The sequence below is a fragment of the Psammomys obesus genome, unplaced genomic scaffold (genome assembly GCF_907164565.1).
Source record: "Psammomys obesus unplaced genomic scaffold, mPsaObe1.curated_primary_1811, whole genome shotgun sequence".
In the NCBI taxonomy this organism is placed as follows: Eukaryota; Metazoa; Chordata; class Mammalia; order Rodentia; family Muridae; genus Psammomys; species Psammomys obesus.
In genome coordinates this window covers 12,933,096-12,957,358 of record NW_026596046.1, presented here as the reverse complement: position 1 = coordinate 12,957,358, position 24,263 = coordinate 12,933,096, and the positions used below count along the sequence as shown (strand labels likewise).

Here is a 24,263-nt window from a genome sequence, read left to right as displayed (position 1 = left end):
AATAATAATAATAATAATAATAATAATAATAATAATAATAATAATAAAAGGAAAGAAAGAGAAAGGAAAAAAGAAAAATGCAACTTGAGTGGAAAGGGGTAGGAGGTCAAGGCAGCACCAGCTCCAGGCAGCAGCTCGTCACATTGCATCACAATCCAGAAAGCAAGAGGGGAGGATGCAAGCTAGGGATCAGCTTCCCTTCTCCATCTTATTCAGGCCAGCATCCCCTGCCAAGGAAGGTGTCCACCTCACTGTTTAGCTGGATCTTCCTACATCAATTCACATAATCAAGACAATCCCTAACAGGCGTGCGCAGAGGACCACCTCCTGATGATTCTAGAATCCATCAAAATGACAACAGTAATCATCAATACTAAGTATATCATGTCCTTTTAGTTCTTCGAATTTAAGATTTAAAAAATTGTCACATTTATTTAGCTTGCCTGCATAGGGGTACATGTGAGTCCCAGGGTATGTGGAGGTCAGAGGACAATTTGTGGGAGCTCTTTCTGCCCTTCTACTATGTGTGTCCTGGGGATCATAACCAGGTCACTATGATTGGCAGCATGTACCTTTACCTTCTCTCTGGCCCCTGAATTTAAGATTGTTTTTATTACCGCCGTGAACATGCAGATACTCTAATGATCAAAATCATTAACACCATAACTTTTATTGTTCTATACAAGTTCTTGCTAAGTAGGCTGGCCCGGAAACCACTCTGTAACACAAACCAGCACTGAATTTGAAGCCTCTGTTTCCCTAATGATAGGATAATAGATGTGTGTCTACCAAGCCTGGAATGTTTGTTGAGATGGCAGCTTACTTTGTAGCCCAAACTGGCCTCATACTTGCCATCTTCCTGTCTTTGATTCCCAAAAGAGTTATAGGTGTATGCTGTTGAGCCCAGCAGCAATACAAAAGCTTCTACTCCCTTCTTGGTAAGATAAGGACTTTCCTTCCTTTAGACAGGCTTCATGTAGCTTAGCCTGACCCCAGATTTACTACGCAGCAAAGAATGACCATAATTTCTGATCCTCCTGCTCTCATCTCCCAAGTGCTAGGATAACAGGTGTCTACCACCACACATGGTGTATGTGGGCCTAGGGATGGAGGAGTCCAGGCTGTGAGGTCCGAGGGATGGAGTCCAGGCTCTGTTTGCCTAGGTAAATGCTTTACCAATGGACAGCCACCCTAAGTCCTCCCTTTCTTCTTAAAAGTGTCCATTCCTCACATTTTTTTTTAAACATCTCTTAAAGTCAGGGACAAATAAACTGTTTATTTCCAGTAATCTCAAGAAAGCTCATCTTTTATTTTCAACATTTCAGAACTTAATTTGGTATGTTTAGCTGGAACTGTCACAATCATTTTGAATGTATTTTTGCTACCCATGAGGTGTTTGTCTTTTACATATTGTTCCCTCAGAGTGGATTTTTTGGCTTTCCAATAAAAGTAAAGAAGGGGGCCTTTTTCTCAGATCTTCATTAGATTGCTTCTCTTTGTACTGACTTTACAGATTGACATTTTAGTCATGAGTATTTGTTTCCCATAAGTGTTTTTGACTATGCTCTTTGGGGCACCCAGTCTTGTAACGTTTGGTCAACTCATTGAGCTCATTTTATCCTATGTAGCATTTGTATTTTCTCTGGGTGTTTATAGAATATTTAAAAGCATCTTTTATATGCAAACAAATTTTCACAATTATGTCTTCGCATTTTTTATTTAGCAATTTTGCTTAAAACATGGTGTAGCATTTTAAACTATGACTTTTTTTTTTTAAATCAAGCTCAAATTTGCCTTCTGTTATTTGTCCAAGCAGGCTGATGTAGTTTGAATGTGAAATGTTCCCCCACAGGCTTGTGCTTTTGAACATTTGAGCCTCCAGCTGGAGGTGTTGTATAGGAGTGTTTGGGAGTTTTAGGAGGTAGAGTCTCCCTGGAGGAAGTGCGCCACTGTGGATAAGCTTTGAGATTTCCTGTCCACTCCCTGCTTCCTGATTATGGATGCAATGTGTGCAGCCATGTCCTGTTCCAGCTGCCATGCCCTTTCTGACGCAAGACACTATAGAACCTTTAACAGTAAGTCAGAGTAAGCCCCTTAAGCTGCTTCCTGTCAGGAACTTGGTCATGACAGCAAGCAAAGTAACTAATAGAAAGTTCCAGCTGTTCCTGCTCTCAGGTATTTGAGGCTTCCTAGACCAAGTGTTTTAAACCACTAAGTTTGGCTTGCTATATGACATTACATAACAACTACAATACTGTCCACATTGTCCATATGAACATCTTCCTAGACATCTTACTACACAATTACCTTTCTCTTCACCCAGTCCCATGGTGAATTACTAGGAGCTACAACTGAACAAGTAGACCCAGGAAGATGAGAATGCAGGGTGTGTGGATGGAGCAGGATGGATCCTTTAGGCTCTCTGGTTGAGAAACCAGCCTGAATGCCTACACAGAGGTACCTTCTTTCTTCCTGTGAAGGGAAAAGGTACTCATCCTTGTCCCTATGCTAATAGCAACCTCCTCACCATCTGTCATGCTGTACTCAGCATCCTGATGCTCAGTCCCTTTATGTCCTTGCAGCCTTTTGGCATGCTCACAGGTATCTGAATAAATACTGGAAAAGAAACATCAGGACAACTATTGTGATCTGCCGTTCAGCATCCTTGCGTTCATTCCGAAGTTCAGATGTGCTGCCCAAACACCAGTCAGACAGAAGACAGACAGCAAGTGGACTCTACCCCCCATGTGCCCAGCTCTGTCACTAGCGGCCCAAGTACTTTCCCCAATGTGATGACTCCATCAGAATAAAAATAACCAGAATGTCCCTTGAAGATGGTTCCTTTGTTCGAACCAGTTTTCAAAACCAGAAAAAAATAAAAATATCACATTAAAATAAAACCCAATATTGTTTTCTTTCCACCTGATTTTAGGCAGATTTTTTCTTAAACCACGATGCATAAGTACATACGTTTTCTATACTAAGAATCAAATAGTCCATTTGGATAAACAAATTCTATTTACTTCCAAAGCATCAGGAGACCCTGAGGGGAGATCCTGAAAGCACAGAGATAACAGTATATTTTTATTCCTTCTGTTTCACCTCAAAACTAATCTGTCATGAATAAAGCACATTTCAAAAACCTTACTTATCTTCAGTTAATGCTCTCATATCCTTTTTTTTTTTCCACCTAGATTTCAGATTCGCCTGTTTGCAAACTGATCTACATGGATGTTTATCCTTTTTATTCTTTGTCAAGTCAGGGAGGGTTTAAATTAAGAGATATAATTTAAAATATGATCTCAGAATATAATGGATATCTAACAGAGGATATTGGTAGAAAGACATAGACCAGGCAAACTGGAAAGTGGTATGGGGAAGAGAAAGGCTATATGGAAAAGAAGCAATCTTTACTTTCAGCACAAGCATTAGTTTCAAGCTAAAGTTGGCCTCACTTCAGTTTTATACTTGGGTGAACATAGTATGCAATTGGTAATTATATATATATATAAATTATATATATATATTATAGATATATAATTTTTTTGAAAAAATATAAATGCCTTCTACAGGGTAGGAATCTATGCATTTACTTTTTATTCCAATGACAACAAGGCATCATTCTACACATTTATTCTTCAACTTTGTATTTCCCTGTGAACAAGATGGGAGACGGCAAAAGAGGACTTGTGTGAATTGCTTGAACAACAGTTTCTCACTGTGTTCAATTACATTGAGGCCACGTGCTGTGATATCTTGTCACAGCCCAGTGAGAGCAGAAGATTTCGTTACTGTGTGTGCATGTGTGTGAGTGCACATGATTTTAACCCACTTCTCTTCTACAGTGGAAGAGACAAGTTCTCTAAATCCTAACCACTCATATTTACCTTTTAGATGTCAATAGTTTATGACTTCAAGGTCATAAACTATTTTCATGTCAGGAAATCTTCTGGCTTTCTTGGGTCAGATTTCAAAATTATGTAGCTTTGCAGCATCCAGAATACTGCCTCTAACCAACAAGACAAGAATCTTAGAGCCAAGGCCTTACTATCAATATTTTCTTATCACTCTAGCCCAGGAAAGTGGTTGAAAATCAAAATAAATGCAAGATCTCTGTGGAGGCTGACCACTGACCCATTCTTAAATCCACTACTCACCACGAGGGGGACTGGTAGAATGAAAGGACTTTAGGTGGGCCCTGGGATGTTTCCTGTTTCTCCATGGCAATATCAAGGCCATCTTGTTGAGGAGATGCCCCATGGGCAGTAGGCTCTGTTTTCCTTGCTCTCTAAGTCACGGTGGACTATTTCTAAAGCTGGTTGGAAAGAGTAATGCTGGCATCAGGAGAGGTAGGTCCTGTAGTCTGCTTCTTCCTATCTCATTTCTCTTTAGGTACTCACTCCTATCAATTCCTGCTGAAATGTACAGGCTCCATGTCTGGCAATTGAGATGAATGCCACAAAACCACCTGTTGCTCTGTCTTAGGAGAAAAGGGCCCAGCAGACCCATTTCTTCCTATATGTGGGGTGGAGAAGGTACCAGCCATCCAAGTACTACTTGAGAAGCTTTTTGCATGCTGTGCAGACCCAATGGTGGTGAGTTTTCTGCCTCTTTCTTTGTGTGTCAGGAATGGCAAAATGGAGGAGCACTTGTTGCTCACAGACCTATTCTATCACCCCAGAGCTACAGTTTTGATCAAGACTAGTAAAGGAGGAAGGGTACTGAACTAAGTGCTCAAAATGCCTTCTTTCATACTGGCTAAGCCTGCAGGTGACTTGATAGATGCTTACGTCTTCTGGTACAGTGTGGCACTCATAGCCAGTTTCTGTTATTTATAGGAAGACTTGACAGTCTTAATCTAGAACCCTAGCTCCGACAATGTCTAATTTATTTAAAGATAGTTCATATTATAAATCTAAAGTTAAGTTGCCCTCCCCTCTGTCTACATGAGGCAATGTGGTTTAGAGCAGACAGCCGGGCTTGTATTCAAGTCCTGTCCTACTTTCGCTGTTTGACACTGGGCTATCTACTCTGAATCTATCTCTCTGAATCTCTGCTTCTAAGGTGGAGGATGTGAATCCCACCTTCCTGATGAAACTGTAGGATGTGACAGCAGACACCTTGTTGGCTCTGCCAACTTTTACCCAGTAAGCAAGCAGTACTTGTCAGGCTGGTTCCCCTTCTTAGATCTCTCTTTTCTCGCTAAACAGGGCTAATCAAAACCTCTAGTTTAGACCATTGCTGAGGGTTACAGTAAAGTGCATCTCTGTACTGAGAGCTTGGTGCACTCCTAATGACCTTTCAACTTGCAGCCTTATAACTCATATTCAGAGGCAGGGAAGGCCAAGCTCATCAAGGGTCTTTGTTAGTGAGGAGGGAGCCAGAGTCATGAGAAGGAGCAACGGCAAGAAGCTGAAGATCCTGAAGAAAGCTGGCTAAACATGCCCAGAGGTGGTAGAGGAAAGGCAGCCAGGCAGTAAGGATTTCAGCCATGGTGTAATAGCTCTAGACAATCAGACTACTGAATTAATAGTCCCGAAGGAATCAGAATCTCCCTACCAGTCTCATGCTGGGGGAAGAAGAGGAGGAACTTGCCTACACCAGTAAGTTAGTTCACAGTAGGCTGGCAACTTGTCAGACCACCTCATAGGAGACTGGAGCTCAGAGGGTGATGGGTTAATGATAGACAGGACTGCATCTTGACCAGGACTGCTTAGTGGTACATATCTTTTTGTACTCTAAAGTAAAGCTCATGCAGAACAAGGAAGATGAAGTTGGGGTGAGGGGAGATCACTGGACCCATCTCCTGTTCCTCTTCCCAATGTAACCACATCGAATAATCTTCCTTCTCTGCTTTCATTACTTGCTCCTTTAATTGGCAAATTGAGGACAGGTGGCTGAGCCTAGCTTCTTAGGGCTGCTAGGGCCCCAGGCTTTGACCCTAACAACTCCAATTACAATAGCACTGGTGGAGAACAGTGTAGCTAGTGATGCCAGGGAGTAATTTAGGCAGAGGGTACCCCAGACAAGGGGACATTGAAAACCACACCAAGACTAGGTGAGGTCATGTCTGGAAGACAGACGGATGAAGCAATTTATATTTAAATGGTAAGGCAAACAACACACCCCCACTGTGCCACCGTCTATTCTTACTCAATTTCTCTGGAAGAAAGTAGATATTATGGCCGTGCTAATTGCTATGCACTTTTGAATGATAGCCTTGGCATTGGGATATAGGCCCTCGGAAAAGTGAGTCTCTTTTTTGATATGATTACTAAGAAAAAAACAATTTCCAAATGGGTTTGGCCTCTCAGTTCCTAAAGTGGAACTGTAAGTATTTTCTGTTCCTGTCCGTTTTCTCCCTTGCTTCCAAACGCGGTTAATGGAACCGGTGGATTCCATCAGAAGTGCCTTGCGGACCAAAATCCTAGGGGATGCTGCGGGTGAGGACAGTTTGGCACTGCTGTATGCAGACCTTCAGGCCAGGACCAGGGAGGGCCACCTAGTCAGGAGAGGGGTGGGGACAGGACAGGCTTGTGCCTCACTGCTTCCTGAACTCCGAATGCAGGCAGTTGGGAGAACTAAACAAGGCCCTCTGCTGGGGTCCTTGTGACCTGCAGTCGCCTGCACTCCGTGGCTGGGGGCAGACCATCAGTCAGCGAGACTCCCTTAAGATCTAACTTCCCTTCTCAGAGCTTCGGTTTCTTTCTCCCATTTTCGGGGAATGGGCTATTTCGATACGACCAGTAGCCACCGAGTGCAGAAGCAGAGGCTGCCTGACCAAGAAGCCCTTGGCAGCTCCGACTTCTGGCATCTTCCGAAGCCCCAGGGCGCAACAACTGTCCTTAGAAATCCCCAAACCAAGCCGAATACAGCACCAGTACTCGGGACTCTCTCTCTATGGAAACAGCTCCTCCTCTCCAGCCTTACCACTCGGGTTCCTAAGCTTTAGGTACTGGCACCCCAAGTAGGGTGCCTGGGCACTCCCATCTCGGCGCCCCGTTGCTAGCCGCAGTACCACCCAGTTTCCGCCGTGGCGCCCAGGATCCCACAGCACCTCCTAGTGGCCGGGTAGCACCTTCCTCTCTCAGTACCCCCCGCCCCCCAAAACAAGGACTCCCCGATTCTGCGATTTCTCGGAGTAGCTAGACCCCGCCGACCTCGACCATCAGCCAACCCTCAGCGCCCCAGCAGATCCCTTCGTGCCTTCCAGGGACGCACCCGCAGCCAGCAGCGGCACAGCCCGGGGCTCAAGGCGGCGATCGGGCCCCCTGCCCCGGTTTGGGTCGCTAGGGGTGATAGAAGGCAGGCGAGGCCGGCGGGCCAGAGAGAGCCGAGAAGGTAGCGGCCGGAGTCCGAGAGAGGCAAGGCGGTGGCGGCGGCGGCGGCGGGCGGCGCGAGGAGTCCCTGTGATTGGCACAGCCCAAGCCGGAGGCGGCGGCGAGGGGAGGGCGGAGGGAGGAGGAGAAGGAGGAGGAGGAAGGGGGCGAGCGCGGCGGCGGCGAGGAGCGGAGCCTTCAACCTCCCTAGCCGCGGCAGGACGGGGGCGGCCGCTGCGGGCCCGGGGCGGGGACAGCACGCAGCCTCGCGGCGCGCACCCCCGCCCGGCAACGGCCACGACACCCGAGGCGAGCGGGAAAGCGGCGGCGGCGGCGGGGGAAGGATGCAGGGAAAGAAGCCGGGCGGCTCGTCGGGCGGCGGCCGGAGCGGCGAGCTGCAGGGGGACGAGGCTCAGAGGAACAAGAAGAAGAAAAAGAAGGTGTCCTGCTTCTCCAACATCAAGATCTTCCTGGTGTCCGAGTGCGCCTTGATGCTGGCGCAGGGCACGGTGGGCGCCTACCTGGTGAGTCCGGGTGCCAACTCTGCCGCCGATCCCCCTTCCCTGCCGGCGCATCTCCGGCTTGCCGCCTGGCACAGGGAGGGGGCCTCGCCGGCGCCGGGGGCAGGCGGGCATGACCTCGGCCCGCCGCGGAGGTTGGCGACTGGTGCAGAGGCGGCCGCCGGGGGATCTGCCGGCCCCAGCCCGGAGCGGGCGGGACCGTGGATGCCGGCAGTAGCTCGCGCGCAGGGCAGGGGTTGGGGAAGGGGTTTCCTGCCGCGGGCAGGTTGGCCTAAAACTGTTTCTTCCCTCCTCTTGAAAACGGAGCCATATGGCGAGTTCAGGGAGCCTCCTCAGAGACTGGGAGGCATCGCGGTTCAGGTGACCTGCACTTGGGAGGAAAAGCCAGTTAGCATCCTGCGTCCTCTACTCTCCGTTTCATCCGCCCGGAGAACAAATCGTTATGCATCATTTTTTCCCCCAGGCTCTTTCTCCATCCGCCAATTGCCGGGGAATTTAACAGCTTAAGAGTAAAAAGCACCGGAGTGTGGCCCCAAGCCGAGCTTCAGGGGGACTAGTCCCACCCAAATCCCAATAGCCATCTTTCAGTGTTGGGATAAAGTTCTAGTACCTGGACAGCAGCTGTGAGTTTGTGTAGTTGTAGCTTAATTCCCCACCATGGTCGCCCGCCTACACGGGGAGTGGATCACTGCGTACAACATGGATGTGTTTTATTTGCCTCTAGAAAGGGGATTATTGATGCTCAAAAGGCCCGTGGACGCCTACTATACCCAAGGAGTCGGTTTGTAATGACTCAGCACTGTCAAGTTCCTACTTTGTTGCTTTCTCCGGCCGCGCTCTGGTGGTCCGCACTAGAGTTTCAGTCAGCGCACTTCCAGCCCTGCCTTGTCTGAACAGGAAAAAGATGTCTCAGAGTGGAGAGTGTTAAATCATTACTTGACTATTGACCCGAAACTGGAATCAAATGTCAGAAATTTTAAGTGTTAGTGAGCACGTTTGATGGAGATCGAATCGGACAAGATTTCAAAAGCGGTTGGATAACCACATCCAGAGGTAGAGCCCTGTGTATCCTGATGCTATCGTGGATCCCTCATTCCTGGCCCTGGGTTAGAGATAATGAGGGCCAGGCGCTGGGTACCCATCAACAATCCCCCAAGGCTGCCACACTCTAAGGTGAAGGGAACTTCTGCTTGATTAAAGTTAGTTATGCGATCATTTGCCAGGGCTGGGCTTGGGCCTCTACAGAGTCAATTCTGTTCCTGGGGTGACAGAACTCTGGGGCATTTGAGAAACCAAATGTATTTTTTGTCACTCCTCCCCAGATGAAAAGCTTTTACATCTCCGTTTCTGTCCTATGCATATATGTTGTCACTGAACCCTGGGGCTGAAAGAGCATTTGAGTATTCTGTTTTATCTAATGGATTCGTTTTGTCTATAGTTGTAACACTAAGCTGTAGACTTGGGAGTTTGCTTGATGAGGAGGAGGATGTTTGGAGCAGTGGCTTCTGTAGAAGAGCTTTGACTGTGGAAGTACTCACACGTTACCTGTGTTACTAGAGGCAAATGCTCACTGATAGTTGTGACTCTGAACTACTGTATTCGCAAACTAAACCGTATCTAACCAGGTCTTCCTGTCTGAAGGAGGCAATTCTTCCATCAACAGCTGGCTTTCGTTTAACAGTTTCTTTGCCTCAAACCAGTTTCACTTAAGAGTACCTTATTCACATGTGGCAAAAACAGCAAGGCTATACTTCTCATCCCAGGAATGAGGAATGCCTGTGATGAGGAGTTTTCGCTCGTAGTGACTTAAGGGTTTTAGAAAGAAGTGAAGCCGAACCTCAAACAGATGAGTGTCGAACCTCAAACAGATGAGTGTCCTTGTTCTTTGGGAAAGTTAAAAAGCAAAGTGCTAGGAGACTAGTTTAGTTAGTGGGTGTCCCCTTCAGTCTCTGTGGCCTCTGCTACAAGGAGTCTCTGCTTGAGTACCTCTCAATACTCCCAGGAGCCTACCCAGAGATAACCCTACCCCCAGTTTCTCTTTTGTCTACAGCCCTTCTGTCCTCTTGCCCTTGCTCTCCTCAGGGCTACCACAGAGATGTAAAGTGAATAAAAATAAACAGATTAATTAAGTTTTAAAAAGTAAGCAAAGTGCTTCTACCCGCCGTGGGGAACTTTTCCAGGAAGTGCCTGCTCTGGGTGATGAAGGGTTACCATGACTCTCAGGACAAGGCAAGGCCAGGAGGCAGCCAGTCCACCTGCTGGTGGCATCTGGGCACTTGTGTCTGTCCCTGGTGGAAAGTCTGACGCTTGGAGGTGACTGATGGGTAACGAGAGCCAACAGGTGCCTTGCATAAAGCATATGGGGGCCCAAGAAAGGGCAGGCATAGGAAATTGAATTAATTTTGATGGCTAGCAGTGTAAGCATGAGGTTCTCAGGGCCTTGCTCTGCCCGGCTGCCCTTGAGGTCCCTTCGCTGTAAGCACCTCACCTGAAGAATAGTGGCATACCAGGACTGGTCGGTCAGCTTGCCACCTGCCTTCATTTTCTGGGTCTCTTAAGAGAGGCTTCTCTTCCTCTGTCATTTGACAGGTGGGAAAAAGTTTTGTTTTTCTTTCAGCCACAGGAGCCTTCTTAGTGGATATTTGGGGGATCACTGTTGGGGGGGCCGTGCTGAGGGAAAGGCAGATTTCTTCCTTTTAAAATTTCATTGTGTCTACCCTAGGAAACCTGAGACCCTATGTCTGTAGATGAACACAGGTGGTCCATGTGCAAGGGCTGTGTGCCTGGTGACCTTTTCAGTGGGAATCAGCATGCTCTTCCAAGAAAGTATTTTCAGATATCTGATGAAGGGCTTGCTATGGGACAGTGCCAACAATGCTTCCTTGCTTAGCAAAGAAGATGGCTGCAAATTTGATGCCAATGCCATTATTTCCTATTTGGTTTCAAAAGACCATGCAGCTATCTTGTGTTTTGTTTTTTTTTAAATCTCCTTGGGTACTTTTTGGTTTCTAAGTATAGGTAAGTGTCATTTCATTTTTCTCTTTCATTTTGAAAAGACATTGTCCTCAGCATGTCCTCGGCGACATTGGTGTATGTTTCCCAACTGCAGAAGTGAGGCAGGAAGTGGCTTGTGATCTGAGAAGCTGCCCTGAAAAGCAGGATCCCCCTGTGTGCCTCCGGTGGGTGGGGGATGTTACAGACGGGTATAAAGAGGGGGGTAGGAAGGTTGAGGTGGGAAAGGGGAAAGCAAAAGGGAGGAAAGAGTGGGGCAGAATTTTTTTTAAGAACCTGCCTGGGGAGAAGACTCAAAGAACTGTACATAACAAGGCATGCTAATCTGAGTATTTGCAACTTTTTGCTTGGGTCTTGAAGCTTTCCAGGAAGTGAAGAAGGACCTGGAACCTGACATCTAGCTCTTGATAGGACAATGTAGATAAGGTAAACTAGGTGCCGCCCTGCATAGCTGGGAAGTCTGAACTCAGCACTTAGAGCAAGGTTGTTTTGCAGAATCTTAAAAAGCTTGGATGACCATGAGAAGGTGTTATTGTTGATGATGGTGGTAGTGGTGATTGTTTTGACTGAGAAGAGGTCCACCGAATTTATTGTGCTTCACATTTTCATACCAAGACAAGGCCAGGTGTACTTCTGTTTGCTTTCAGTAGCTCCAGTCCTTGTCATCCTATATGCAGGGATATAGCTGCCCTGGAAGTCTCTGACTGTTGAAAGGACATCCAGGCGTGTGAGAACTGGCTGGAGAGAAAGTCATTTGCGTAGACCTTATCAGTGCCCTATGGAGGCCTACTGAGTTGTGGCAAGCCTTTTCCAGAAGGTGACCCTGAAAAGACAGGCTCCTGTGCCTTATCAAATTACTGAGGACTTGAGGAGATAAGGATGTGTACAGGAAATTAAAACTGCTGACACCTGAGGCGATTACGAATGAAACTCATGACAGATGTTTTTGAGTTTTGGGGGGATATGAATGGACTAAAGGCCAGTTGTGGTCCCTGGAGTCAGGTCTTCTGGCCACTCCTGTGAAACCGAGGTGGGCGTTTCCCTATATAGTCATGCGGAAGTGTGTCTGAGGTTGTGATTACACCCTGATGACATTGATGACTGACTGTGGCAAATGAGGCACTGTCTCTCTGCTTTATAGTTACTGATTTTTAGGCCAGATAACATTCAGTAGGTTTACAGTTAGTGAGTGAGGTGAAGCTGTCACAGTTATTTTCTTTTTTTCTCTAAAGAAGCATCATTTTGAAGATAGGTTTTTGCATACCTAGTCTAGAAGCTGATGGCTGAAAAACACTTTTAAAGATCTTGTCAGATTAGTATGATGAGTAAAGTAATTGTATTTTACTTAATCAAATTACTTTATGCACTTATGGGTACTCATAATGACAATTCCCTGATATTTGCATAATTTATAGCCCCTGGTAGCAAAAAAAAAAAAAAAAAAAAAAAAAAAATTCTGATTTCTTTTTTTCTTATAGTGTAGTTTAAAATATTTAACTAATACTCCTTACAGGAAAAGTACATTCCTGAAAGTTCTCTCCAACCAGGTTTGTGGACATACCTTGGTTTTTTGGGGGTGCGTTATGGGGGAGGGGTACCCGTGTTTTTAACAATGGAAGAATCTAAATGGATTACTTATACAGTAAGCAAGAGTTCTTTTGTTAACTCTGCTCCCACCTCCTGACTCTGTTCAATTTTAGCACTTCCTAAAAGGACTCCAGAGAGCTGGCTATGTGGTGCTGTCTTACTGATGGGTACTCTGCCACGTTGGCTCCTCCTACCTGCTGCAGAAAGGGCATCTCCTTGGGGCAGGCTGCATGAGGTTCCTCCTACACAGTCGGGCAGACAGTTCCTGCAGATAGCTCTCTGGGTTTGTCTCTGATGGCAGACACGAAGGCTCTGCTTGGATCAGGTCTCGCTCACTTAGCAGTGTGGCCAGGGTCGTGTAGATGTCCTGCTGCAAAAACAATGACGACTGAGTCTCATCTGTTGCAGGAGGAGAGTGTAGATCCTTACTGGCCGCCTATCTCTTGTGTGTCTCCCAGCATCACAGACAAGTTTAAAATGGACAAGTTTCACAGGCTGTATCAGTTAATAAGCATATGAAGAAGAGTCCTGGTATCAACCTTCACTTTTTCCTACTTTGCATAGGTACTCCTGTTCTGTGCATGGCCGCATACTTTACATTTTTTGCATACATATCTGGGCAATTCTGAATGTGATGTACTTCCTTTTTTTTTTTTTTTTTTTAAGAAATACTGCAATGGTGATTTTTGTAGATTTTTTTTTTCTTATAGTGCTGGAGATTGCACCCAGGCCCTTGCACATGCTAGGCACGGGCTCTGTCACCGAGCTATGCTCCCGATTCTTTAATGGTAATTTTGATTGTATGTCTTCAAATGGATTTAGACTCTAGGCTCCCTCGAGACAACTTGGCTATATTTTATTGCCTCTCGGAAATGCTGTTGGCAGTTTGTGCCCCAGCAAGATAGCCTTGCTTCCTGCCCTTGTTTATTTTGTTTTGTATTCTTTTCTTTCTGCTCCTTTATCTACAGGAGGGTAATTATTGACCTTTATTCATAGGATAAGTAAATTTGATGTGTTTCAAAGACACATGTATTTAAGGCAGCCTGCATGTTCATGTATGAGTATGGGAGAGATTGCTTGTCAGTGACTAGAACTCCTGGTTAAATGATGAGAAGTCCAAGGTAGAGAATGACATGTATCTGACAGTGGTGGTCCGCTGTTATTGGAACACCTGGTATTCATTCCTGTATCCTGTCCCTTTCCAGCTCTCTGACCTTGAGGCTAGTGACTTAACCTCTTGCTTGCTGGCCTTTCTATCCTTTTAAAATGAGGATAATTGTCAGGCTCTGGCTTTGGTCTAGTGAGATGCAAACGCAGAAAGTTTGTATTTCTGAATAAACACTTGTGTGTGGGAACCAAAAAATGGTTTTGGAAATGTGACGTAAGTTAAATCCTGGTTGCTAATTCTTTTATTTGCTTATTGCAACAATTTATTTTATATTAAAGATTCTAGAAATGAGTTGTGTGTGTGCGTGTGCGTGCGTGCATGTGTGTAGGGGAGCCACAGCAGTGGTCATTTATGCATGTCTTCTTTTGGGTGATGGTACTTTAGGTGAGAAGAGCTGTTGATCAGGAGAGACAAGTGTGCTGACGGTCTCACACTGGGGAGTACTTTCTGTCACACTGGTCAAAGTACCAACAGGTGCCTTTGAGGTACCTAAGGATTTGTGATCTGGTGTATAGCCTGCTTTTCTGTTTCCAAGATTGGTGATCTTAGCTTATAGCTTGTTCTACTTCAGGTTAAAAGGCTGAGTGGCCAGTTGAGGGGATCTTGAGTTGTCAGGAGGGAGGTGACCAAAGAATGTATGTCCAGGGCAGATGCTGCCTTTTATGGAGCCTTGTATCAGACAAGAAACGTGGATGCTCAGCTGGGATGCCCAGAAGGCTCAAAGATGGACCGTTCCCCTGCTTCATCTTGCTGCTTCCTGCTGCAGTAATCATGCTCTACAAGCACATTTTTGCACACATCCCCTGACGTAGCCTTTCATTTCTCAGAAGCAGAACCGAGGAGCTTTTGACATGGTCAGTTGTTGCCCATCCAGTGTCTTCATTCTCTCTGCTCCTAGCTGCTGGGACATGTTTCATGAGCACAGCTTCTCCACACTACCTTTCCATGTGTAGTCTGTACAGCAGCCTTGTTGAGCCTGGCCTTGGGAAGGAAAAAGAAGGAAATGGGTTCATGTGATCTGAGTTATAGTTAATAGCCCAGGTAAGGTTTTTCAACCTCTATTCAGATACCCTGGGGTTTCCCAAGGGACCATGGATACCCAGAGGACCACAAAATCCCCAAAGCCTGATGACTCTGTGATGACCCTGTTAAAAGCACTGGATCCTCTGTTGTTATGACCTATAGTGAGCCAGGCTGGGGAGCCTTGTCTTGGCTTTCCAGTGACAACACAGATAGAGGAAACATTCCCTTGGGTATGAATCTCAACATACGGTGACTCCCAAGGTCATTTGGTACTTCTTTATGGCTGTAAGTCTAGTTCTTCTGTAAAATGAAAACCCCTCTTGACTGAGGACCTAGTTGTTCACTTCCTTTAATCACAGTGATGGTGACCCACCCAGCCGTTTTTCCTGGCATGGGAGATTTCTCTCCAGACTTCCGAATAGTAGTTTCACTGTTTAAGGTATGATAGTTGACTACTGGAATTTTTCTGGGTTTATACAAAAGTCAGATATTAAAACTACTTCAAAGAAAATGGCAACATGGTCTAAAACCTGCCCTACTTTTGATGGGAAAGGGTAGCGTGCAAGCCCATTCTTCTCTTTGCTTCCTGTTTCCTCCATAAATAGCTACTTATTACACTTTGGCACTCTGTTCCCCAGGCATGTGACAAGAAAGACAACATTCGATTCACCTGGTAACGAATTGAAGAGAACACTGACTGCATTGATTTTTTTTTTTTTTTTTTTTTTTTTACTTAAATCGTTGCCATGAACTCTTTGAGAACCTTGGGAGCAGGCTATAAACCCATTTGCCTGGGCAGCAGTGAGTCCGCCACATCGTTAGGGTGTGGCAAAAGGGACAGGTAGTAGCAGCAGCTCATTGCTGTGCCATTTGAAGAGCCCAGTCTCAGCCCTTCACCTGTCCTACCAGTGATACATCTGTTCATCCACCTCTCTCTCCACACTCCCTGTGAACACTTTACAGTGTGGGGCTGATTCTAGTTCATCTGGCAAGTTGCCCTTCAGGACAGCTTTGAGTCTCTAGATGATGGACTTGGCTGTGCAGGTGGCCCTTAGGAGTCTTCCTTGATAGCTTTTGTATTAATTACTTTTTTGTGACCGAGACAGAATGTAGTACGTGGGAGAACGACTTGCACAAGAGAAGACTTATTTTGCTTTTTTTTTCTTCTTCTTCCAGAAGGCTCAATTCATTGTCACTTAACACAATGTGTTTGCATGCAACATCAAGGAAGTGGCCATGTGTGGAAACAGAAAGCAAGGGGGTGAGGGGGACTGAGTACCAGGTATAATCTTCAAAGGCCTACTTTTCCAACTAGGCTCCACTTCCTAAAGTTTCTGCCACCTTCTAGAATAGTGCCCACATGTTCAACCCATGAGGCTAAGGCAGCAATTCTCAGCCACTAGTCGTGACCCCTTTGGGGGCTGAAAAACCCTTTCACAGGGGTCACCTGAGAACATCTGCGTAGCAGATAACTTACATTATGATTCCTAACAATAGCAAAATCACAATTTTGAAGTAGGATTGAAAATCATCATATGGGTGGAGTTCACCACAACATGAAGAATTATATTTTAAAGGGCTGCAGTGTTAGAAAGGTCAAGAACCACTGGCCTAAGGGGACATTTCATTTCTGGGCCATAACACACCTAAAGCCTGTGTAGCTCCTTTCCACAGACACCTAAGCTTCTGCTTTTGTGATTAGGAGAAATAAGCAGGGTCCCAACAGGCATTCAGCAAGCAGTTCTAGGGATGCAGCCTAGAATAGAAATGTTATGGGCCACTTCTAACATCACTGGCCACAAGGCCAAGAAATTCTCCAAAGGGAGAAATGACTCTTACCTCTGCCCCTCTACATGTAGGCTCGGTGTACACAGAACAGTGTCACGTGGTGTTTTTCAATTAAAGACTATTGTAAATTATTCATAGGGAATGGCTATTGTCTTTTCCCTCCTTTGGAAAAGGCTTATGTAAAACAGGCATGCTCTTTCTCTAATTGTTGGATTTGCCTTCCCATCTTCTGCTGATGAGAATGAAAAATTACCACCTTGGATAAAAGCAAGTTGGAAAACTGCCCTGGGCTGATTACATAAGCTTTGAAATACTGTACCTGAAATTGAGTGTTTACTCTGCTAAGAATTCCCTTAATGAAGGCGAAAATTTCTACACAGCTGGACCCATATGTTTTTTTCTTACGTAAGATTCAATTATTGTGATCCAGCCCTGTAAAAATAAGAATGATGCTGTTTAAATAAGCACTCCGTTAACTTTTTGGGTCAGTGTTGTTTGAAGTAGATCCACAGAGCCATCTATAGCAATCCCCCAGCATCCCGGCTGGCCATGGCATCAGCAGGAGCTTCCCTACCCTTCAGGGATACACACCAAGGCTTACCCTTGGCCTGTGGTTACTCCTGTACTCCTTGGCTCTCCTCCTTGAAGGCCATCTTTAGAGACTATATTGAGGGTGCAGTGGTCATCTGCATGTGTAACTGTACAACATTGGTTGTGTACAGACATTATCCTTGGCCTGTCACGTTCCTCAGGTCCTGGGAATTTATTGTGTCTTGTGGGATAATGTTCATAACTTGCATGTGTTCCAGTGTAGCATCCACCCGTCTTCTCCCCAACTGTCAGTCTCATGTAATCCAGGCTGTCTTTGAACTTACTTTGTAGCTGAGGATGCTCTTCTTATCTCTACCTCCTAAGCACTCAGATTGCAGCTGTGCACTACACTGCCTGGTTTTACACAGTGCTGGGGGTCAAACCAGCACTTCGTGTATGCTAGCCACATACTCAGTCAACTGAGCTATGTCCACCAACCCTGGCCATCCTCCCCTTGAAGGTATGTGTGTGGGAGGGTCCATAGCATACTCCACACTGAACTGAGTCAAGCAAGGCACCTCCTGAAATGCAGGCTAATTTTTTTTTTTTTCCGACAAGATGAGAATTGCGAAGAAAAGACTTCAACAGAACTAGGTGTCTTGAAATAGATCTAGAAGAGCTTTAGACAAGACATTCCTGTCCTTATGAAAAAAAAAATTAGGGCATGGCTCCCGATTTATTATGTAATATATAATGTATATGTATATTATATACATGTATATGTATATTATTATATGTAATATATAATATATAAATAAAATATTATGCCATATATATGGCCTTTCCAGTGCTGGTAAATACTTGTTTAGGTTAGGAGGGAAATTCTTGCGTAGGTGAGTCAGCTTAACATGCCAATAACACACTTTCTCAGCCAGCCAAAAAGAGGGTATCATTTAGAAACCAAAAACATAAATTAGCACCTTCTTTTTACCTTTGCCAAGCCATGGAGATTTGTATAAATAGACCAGAAAGTCAGTGAGCAGCTCTGTAGTTCTGCAGCTGTTAGTTGGCAGAGCAGATGGGGAGGTTAGCTTTATACCCCAGCCCAGAGTGCCGCATAGATCCTGCAGCCATCAGATCAAGTCCAGGTACAGCTGCATTCATAGGTGGAGTGGATCATTGTATCTGCATGTTGCCTCTGTGCCCCAAATATTTCCTGGGCCTGTCATTCAAAGGTCTGTACATAGGCCTTCTTAAATATACTTGGCTCTCTGTAGCCAGTTCAACCAATCCCAGGGCTAAAATGGAAAAGAGATCACATTGGAACTGAAGGTGAATAGACTTTGTCCCACCATTATGTCCCCTGGGCAATATAGTGTAGCCACTATTTACATAATATTCACATGTAATTATCATAAGTAATCTGAAGTATACAAGGAGATGAATATAGGTCTATTTATTTTATTTTATTCTAAACTCCAGTTCCAGGAGATCTGATACCATCTTCTGGCCTCCCAAGAGCACTGGGCATGTACCTGGTACACATACATATATGTGGGTAAAGCACACACATAAAATTAATTTTTTTAAATTAATCTTAAGTATAGGGTTTCATTCCAGGCTGACCTCAAACTCTCTGTGTAGCCACAATGACCTTGAACTTCTGACTCTCCTGCTTTCTCTTCTCAAGTTCTAGTATATTGGCATGTGCCACCAGGCATGATTTTTATGGAGTGCTGTGGAATATCCAGGCTAGGCAAATACTGTATCAACTTGAGCTACATTCCCCAGTCCCTCTAGGATGTTTCATAGAAGGGATTTGAACATACATAGATTTGGTATGAGGGATGTTCTGTGAATCTGCCCCTTGAGGTTATAGAAGGACATCATATAACAGTTATGTCTGCACTGGTTGCTTTCGTGTCAGACAAAATTAGGGCACTGAATTAACGCTTCCCCAAATGTGCAGCCGCACTTGGAGAACCTGCCTCCATCAGCTGGCAGGTGTGGCAGGTAGCCCGGAAGCAGAGACGGAAGATCTTTTAGAATTAACGGCCATAAACACGTCTAAACTAAAACAATGTTTAGGTGTCTTTGATGTTGAGATCTAAAGTGCCCCAAGTTGTCAAAAGTTTTGACGAGACACTGTGAATGGAACATTTCACACTGAATCTCTCATGTGTGACAGTTGGTCAAAATGTGGCTGCAATAAACTAGTGTATAAAATTACCTACAGACTGTGTGTATGAGGAATATATATATATATTAAAAATAAACCAGAAATGATTTTCATGTTTAGACTTGGCTCTCATTCCCTAGCTAGCTCACCATTGTATGTGTAAATATTTCAAAATTTAAAAAAAAAAAAAAAATCTACCAAACGTGAAACATTTGTGGTCCAAGCATTTTGTAAAAATTCTGCTGCGCCTGTATGGCTTTGGTGAAAACTGAAACAAACAAACAAAACAAAACAACAAACAAGCAAATAAAACCCACACAATTCTCTTACATTGTAAAAAAAAAAATACTCCCTCCCCCCACGGTTTTGTTTGTTTGTTTGTTTTAGAGAAAGGCAGGCTTAACATTTTCTAGTAGATACCACCATATCAGTCCTTCATCAAGGGAGCGGGTGAAAACATATACATTCATATTTACCTACTTTTGACACTTTGGGGAGGGTTTTCATTATCAAAAGTGCTAGTGAAGGACAGCAATTAAAACTATTCCAAGGTCCCTTGGCGCCTAAGGCTATCAGAATGACAAAGGAGACCTTTTTTTTTTTTTTTTTTTTTTTTTTTTTTTTTTTTTTTTTGATTGCAGGTAAGGAGGCAGAGTGTCTTGTGTTCAGGTCTGTTGCCTTTGTGGCTGTGAGATTCTGTTTGTGCCAAGTGAACTGAACCATGCTGGTCACAGGTGCTGAGCACAGCCCCATTACCACTTTGCTATTTATTAATTTCTTCTACTCTCTTCGCTGCCCCTGACGCTATTGGCGTCACACTTTTGCCCTGGCAGGATATCACAGACACAGGTACAGGTCCTCTGGGATGGCACTGGGGACCTGGTCACTCCAGCCAGGCTTGTGCTGTCATCCTTCCAGCACCTTCCTCTCTCTGTCCCCACCAATCCTTCTCTGTGGACTATCCAGCCGTTCTTTACCTCCTGCATACAGGTCTTTGAACGCCAGGTCCACTTTTCACCCAAGTCTGCAGGCCGGCTCTCCTGTACTTGATTCTTGATCAGGACTGGGGCCAGGCCCTTCATGCTTTATTTAAATCCTTGTTTGTGTAGAGGTCATAGGATAGAACTGTTGTTCCCAAGTATTTTTGGTGTCTTAGATTTATCATAGAAACTATAGCCATATATAATGTATGGTATTTATATGCACATATGCATGCAAATATATTTCTGTAGTAAATAAAAAGTGATTTGCAGTCTTCTGGCAGCGTGAGTGGATGGGTGGACGCATTGTAGATGTGTTTCTGCCGAAGGAAGAGACCAAGTGTCTTAACTTCCTAGGGCGACTCTTACTGGATTATTACAAACCCAGTGGCTTAGAAGGACAGATTCATTTTTTTTTTCCTCAGGCATGGAGGATTCATGTGTGAAGCCAACTGCTCACGCCGTTCTCTGTGGCTCTGGGTGCCCTTCCTGGTGTCTGCTCAGCTTCTGGGGGTGATCCTTTGACCCCCCCTGGCACTCCTCAGCTTACAGCTGTGTCGCACTCATCTCTTCCTGTCATCACATGGCATGTCTCCTATGTCTCTTGTCTTGTAAGGACACAGGTCAGATTGGGCTAGGGTGTGCCCTAATGACCTCATTTTCCCTTGTTTAATTCTGCAGAGAACTTGCTTCCAAGTTCAGATCTACGGACGTTGGGAACTAGAATTTGACCATCTCTTTAGGAGAGGGGGGCATTTAAGCCTGTAGTGCCAGGGAAGAAGAGGAATATAGGAGTGTCTATGAGAATGAATGCACAAAGACTTTAAGGCCCCTTAAGGCAGTAGTTCTCAATCTGTAGGTCGTGACCCCTTGAGTGTAAGATGACCCTAAGAGTGTAAGATTACCTAAGAGCGTTGAAAAACACAGATATTTACATTATGTTTCATAACTGTAGCAAAATTAGTTATGAAACAGCCATGAAAATTTTGTGGTTGAGGGGTCACCATAACATGAAGAACTGTATTAGAGGGTTACAAAGTTGGGATGGTTTTGGGTTCAGTAAGAACACTGTGAGATGATGGTCATAGGCCTAGTGTTTCAAAGAATGGCCAGGTAGGTGTCATATGAGGACCAGATTCCTGCATTCTGGTTCCATCTCTCTCTATGCTTTTGGGGGGATGGGAGTGGTAAGAGTCTCATAATTCCTTAGCATAAGCTCCTTCTAAAAATGATATTAGCTTGGTCTCTGCCAAACTCATTAATTTTGACAACCTTCTTATGTGATGCAAGCAATATACAGTACAGGGTTAAGATGGCCTATTTATAAGATTTTCATTAATGATGCATTCATTACAATGGCTTTAGTCCTGGTCCCAGGTAGGGGCTGAACCTTGCATCTGGTCTGATTTTTCCACAGTCCAGTGTGGTGTCTGATCCCAGAAACGAAGTGTCAGGCTGGAAGTGGGAGATGTTGGAGATGAACCTGGGTGGGTAGGGATGCTGTTTACTGTCAGAGATGTAAGATGACTTTCTCATCCTTGGTAAGGTATAGCGTTAACAGGAGGTGAGCAGAGATAGGCCTCAGAGATGGGTGGGACTGGGACTCCTGGGGTAAGGGGCAGGCTAGGAAACCAGTCCCACAGCCATAGACTTGGTACTCTGGAGTCTCTACTCCAGTCAGGAGTATGGGAACTGCTGGCACCTGACTTGGCAAAGCTTCTGTCCTTCTGCCTCCCAGCTTTGAAGTGGTATGGTAAGATGCTGCTGGAATCCAGTCTGCCAGCTGGTGGAGGGAGGCCACATCTGGGCATGCTCAAACACTGGCAGGGAGATGGCTATGGTTCCTTGGCACTGTTTGGCTGAAGGCATGCATTGGTTAAGAGTAGAGGGGGCCCCTTTTGTTGGCATAGGCAGTCACTAGGATTAGGGGCTCTATCTTCAGTTGTTCTGAAACACGGTCCTTACCAGGGTGGGGGTGACAAAGGAGGGAGATAATGCTAAGACCTTGTGTTTAGGATCTTGGACCTGAGGACACAGTGACCCGCCTGTACTAGAATCCGCTTTTGAATTATCTGCAAATGAAAATTCTGCAACATGACCTAAGATTAGGGGAAATGTTCTTCATGTATGTCTATCTTACTTTCTTTCTTTTAAATGCTTCTGTTTGACCTTGGAGATACCGGTGCTGGATAACTTTAAAGCTGGTTAAGAGAACAAATTGTGTTTGGACACAGGAAACACCTCCAAACAAAAAGTCAGTGTGCAGTTTACGGTTTAAAAATTCCTCGGCAGTGCCCTCTGAAAGAACCCAATGAAGAGCAGAGAGGCACCCCCTTGTTGGCATACACAACATTAGGATTAGAGAGAGAAGCTGGCCCCTGAACAGAGCGGATGGGAGTTGGGAACCCGGTTGAGGATTTCTTTAGCATAGTTTCCCTCTGGGCAAAAACGAGTCCTAGTCTAGTTTGTTTATTTATTTATTTAGTTTCAGTTTTTAGAATTTCAACGGATATCCCTTCCATGTTAGGAGGTGTAGTTTTGTATTGAATCATTGTTTGATGCCACTTAGGTGCAGAATTCCATCTTTAATTTTTTTTTTTAAACTAATTCAATTTTTTCCTGGTTTTGTGTTACTCTCATGAAATAACCAGGATAGGTAGCCTACAGAAAAAGGAGGCGTTGGTTTGTGATTCAAATAACTAGAAAGTTCACACAGTATGGTCCCAGCATATGGTAAGGGTCTTCCTGGTTACATTGCAACATGGCAAAGAAGCAGAAAGAGTGTGGCTGTGTGCAGAAAGGCCAGACACATGGAATGACGTCACTTTATTACCCTTACTCTCGTGAGAACTAACATGGTCTTGTGAGAGCTATATTAATCCCTTCCAAGGACTGTACCTTCCCATGACCTAATCACCTCCCATTTAGAAGTTGCCATTTTTTTCAGTACCATCTTGTCTATGGGTGGCACTGTTCCCTGGGCATGGCATTCTAGGCTGTATAAAATAGAAAACAGTGAGCTCACCATTGGCATGCAGGCATTTGTTGCTCTTTTCTGACTGTGGACGTAAGATGACCAGTTGCTTCAAGCTTCTCCAGTTTCTCTGACATGGTAGACAGGCCTTGGACTAGGAACTTTTCAAAATAAAGACTTCTCCCTTTACTTGTTTTTGTCAGAATATTTTGTTGCAGCAACAGGAAAAGAAGCTATGGCAGAAATACAGACGCTCCCTGACCTACTCTGGGGTTATGGTGATAGACTCATCTTAAGTTGAAAATACCATCAGCCTAAAGTGCATTTGATATCCCTCCATCCACTGAATATCATAGTTTCTGACAACCTTAAATGAGCTCAGAATGCCTCCTGAAAGCAGGGCAGAATTGCCTATCAGAACATACTCTGTACTATCCTAATTTACTGAATGCTGTACTAAAGATGAATTATCCAGAAGGATATGTAGGAATATTTCTGTACCACCACGAAGTCAAAGAATTATAACATAAACTCTTATAAGTCTAGCCCTTGTAAATTGGGGGCACTTTTCTCATCTCTGAGTTCTTTCTATTACACATGGGAAAAATGACTAGATATAACTTATAAAATGCATGTTCTTAAAATACAAAGGAGTACATTTAATTTCATTGAAATTTAGTCAAGGATTTCATTCAGTGAAACTCAAATCATCATCTTGCATCACTGGTTGTTTTTGTAGTATTTGCCTGCAAACTATATGACTGAAAAACATTTCTTAATTTGTGGCCTATAGCTGAATCCCAACATAGCTTACTCATACATGGTGGATGCCTTCTCCTTTGGAACTTGTTATATATATTCTTTCAGCCAACAGAGTAAAGTTTCAATGTATTCAGCATTTTCTGGTATCATCTCTCTGACTCGTTTTCTCTCTTGTTTCTCTGCAGGAAGGGCACCAGTTATCTGTGTCCTGAATTGGCTTTGGATTGTACAGTTGTTTGTTTTGCTTGGATCCCTTGTTTATTTCTAAATCCACTGTGTTTGTTTTTAAGTCTCCCATCAGCAAACTGTTGTTTCTTTAGTTCTCTGTGGATTCCATTGAATGTTTTTACTTTGGCTCCCTATTTATTTATTTATCTATCTATCTATCTATCTATCTATCTATCTATCTATCTATCTAT

At 44.5% G+C, this 24,263-nt stretch overlaps 1 protein-coding gene and 1 long non-coding RNA gene across 4 annotated transcripts in view; one reads left to right on the top strand and one right to left on the bottom strand.

The window, feature by feature from the left end:
- The window catches only part of LOC129688449 (uncharacterized), a 19,790-nt gene extending 11,783 nt beyond the window's left edge, over positions 1–8,007 (bottom strand). Inside the window, exon 1 of the long non-coding RNA XR_008721943.1 lies at positions 7,841–8,007. This is a non-coding gene — a long non-coding RNA (uncharacterized LOC129688449). The remainder of the gene's footprint in view (positions 1–7,840) is intronic.
- Positions 7,500–24,263, top strand: part of Slco3a1 (solute carrier organic anion transporter family member 3A1) — a 279,274-nt gene continuing 262,510 nt past the window's right edge. For all 3 annotated transcript variants that reach the window (XM_055623272.1, XM_055623273.1, XM_055623271.1), the window contains exon 1: positions 7,500–7,843. In XM_055623272.1, coding sequence (XP_055479247.1) covers positions 7,664–7,843 — 180 coding nt within the window. In that variant the 5' untranslated portion in view covers positions 7,500–7,663. The remainder of the gene's footprint in view (positions 7,844–24,263) is intronic.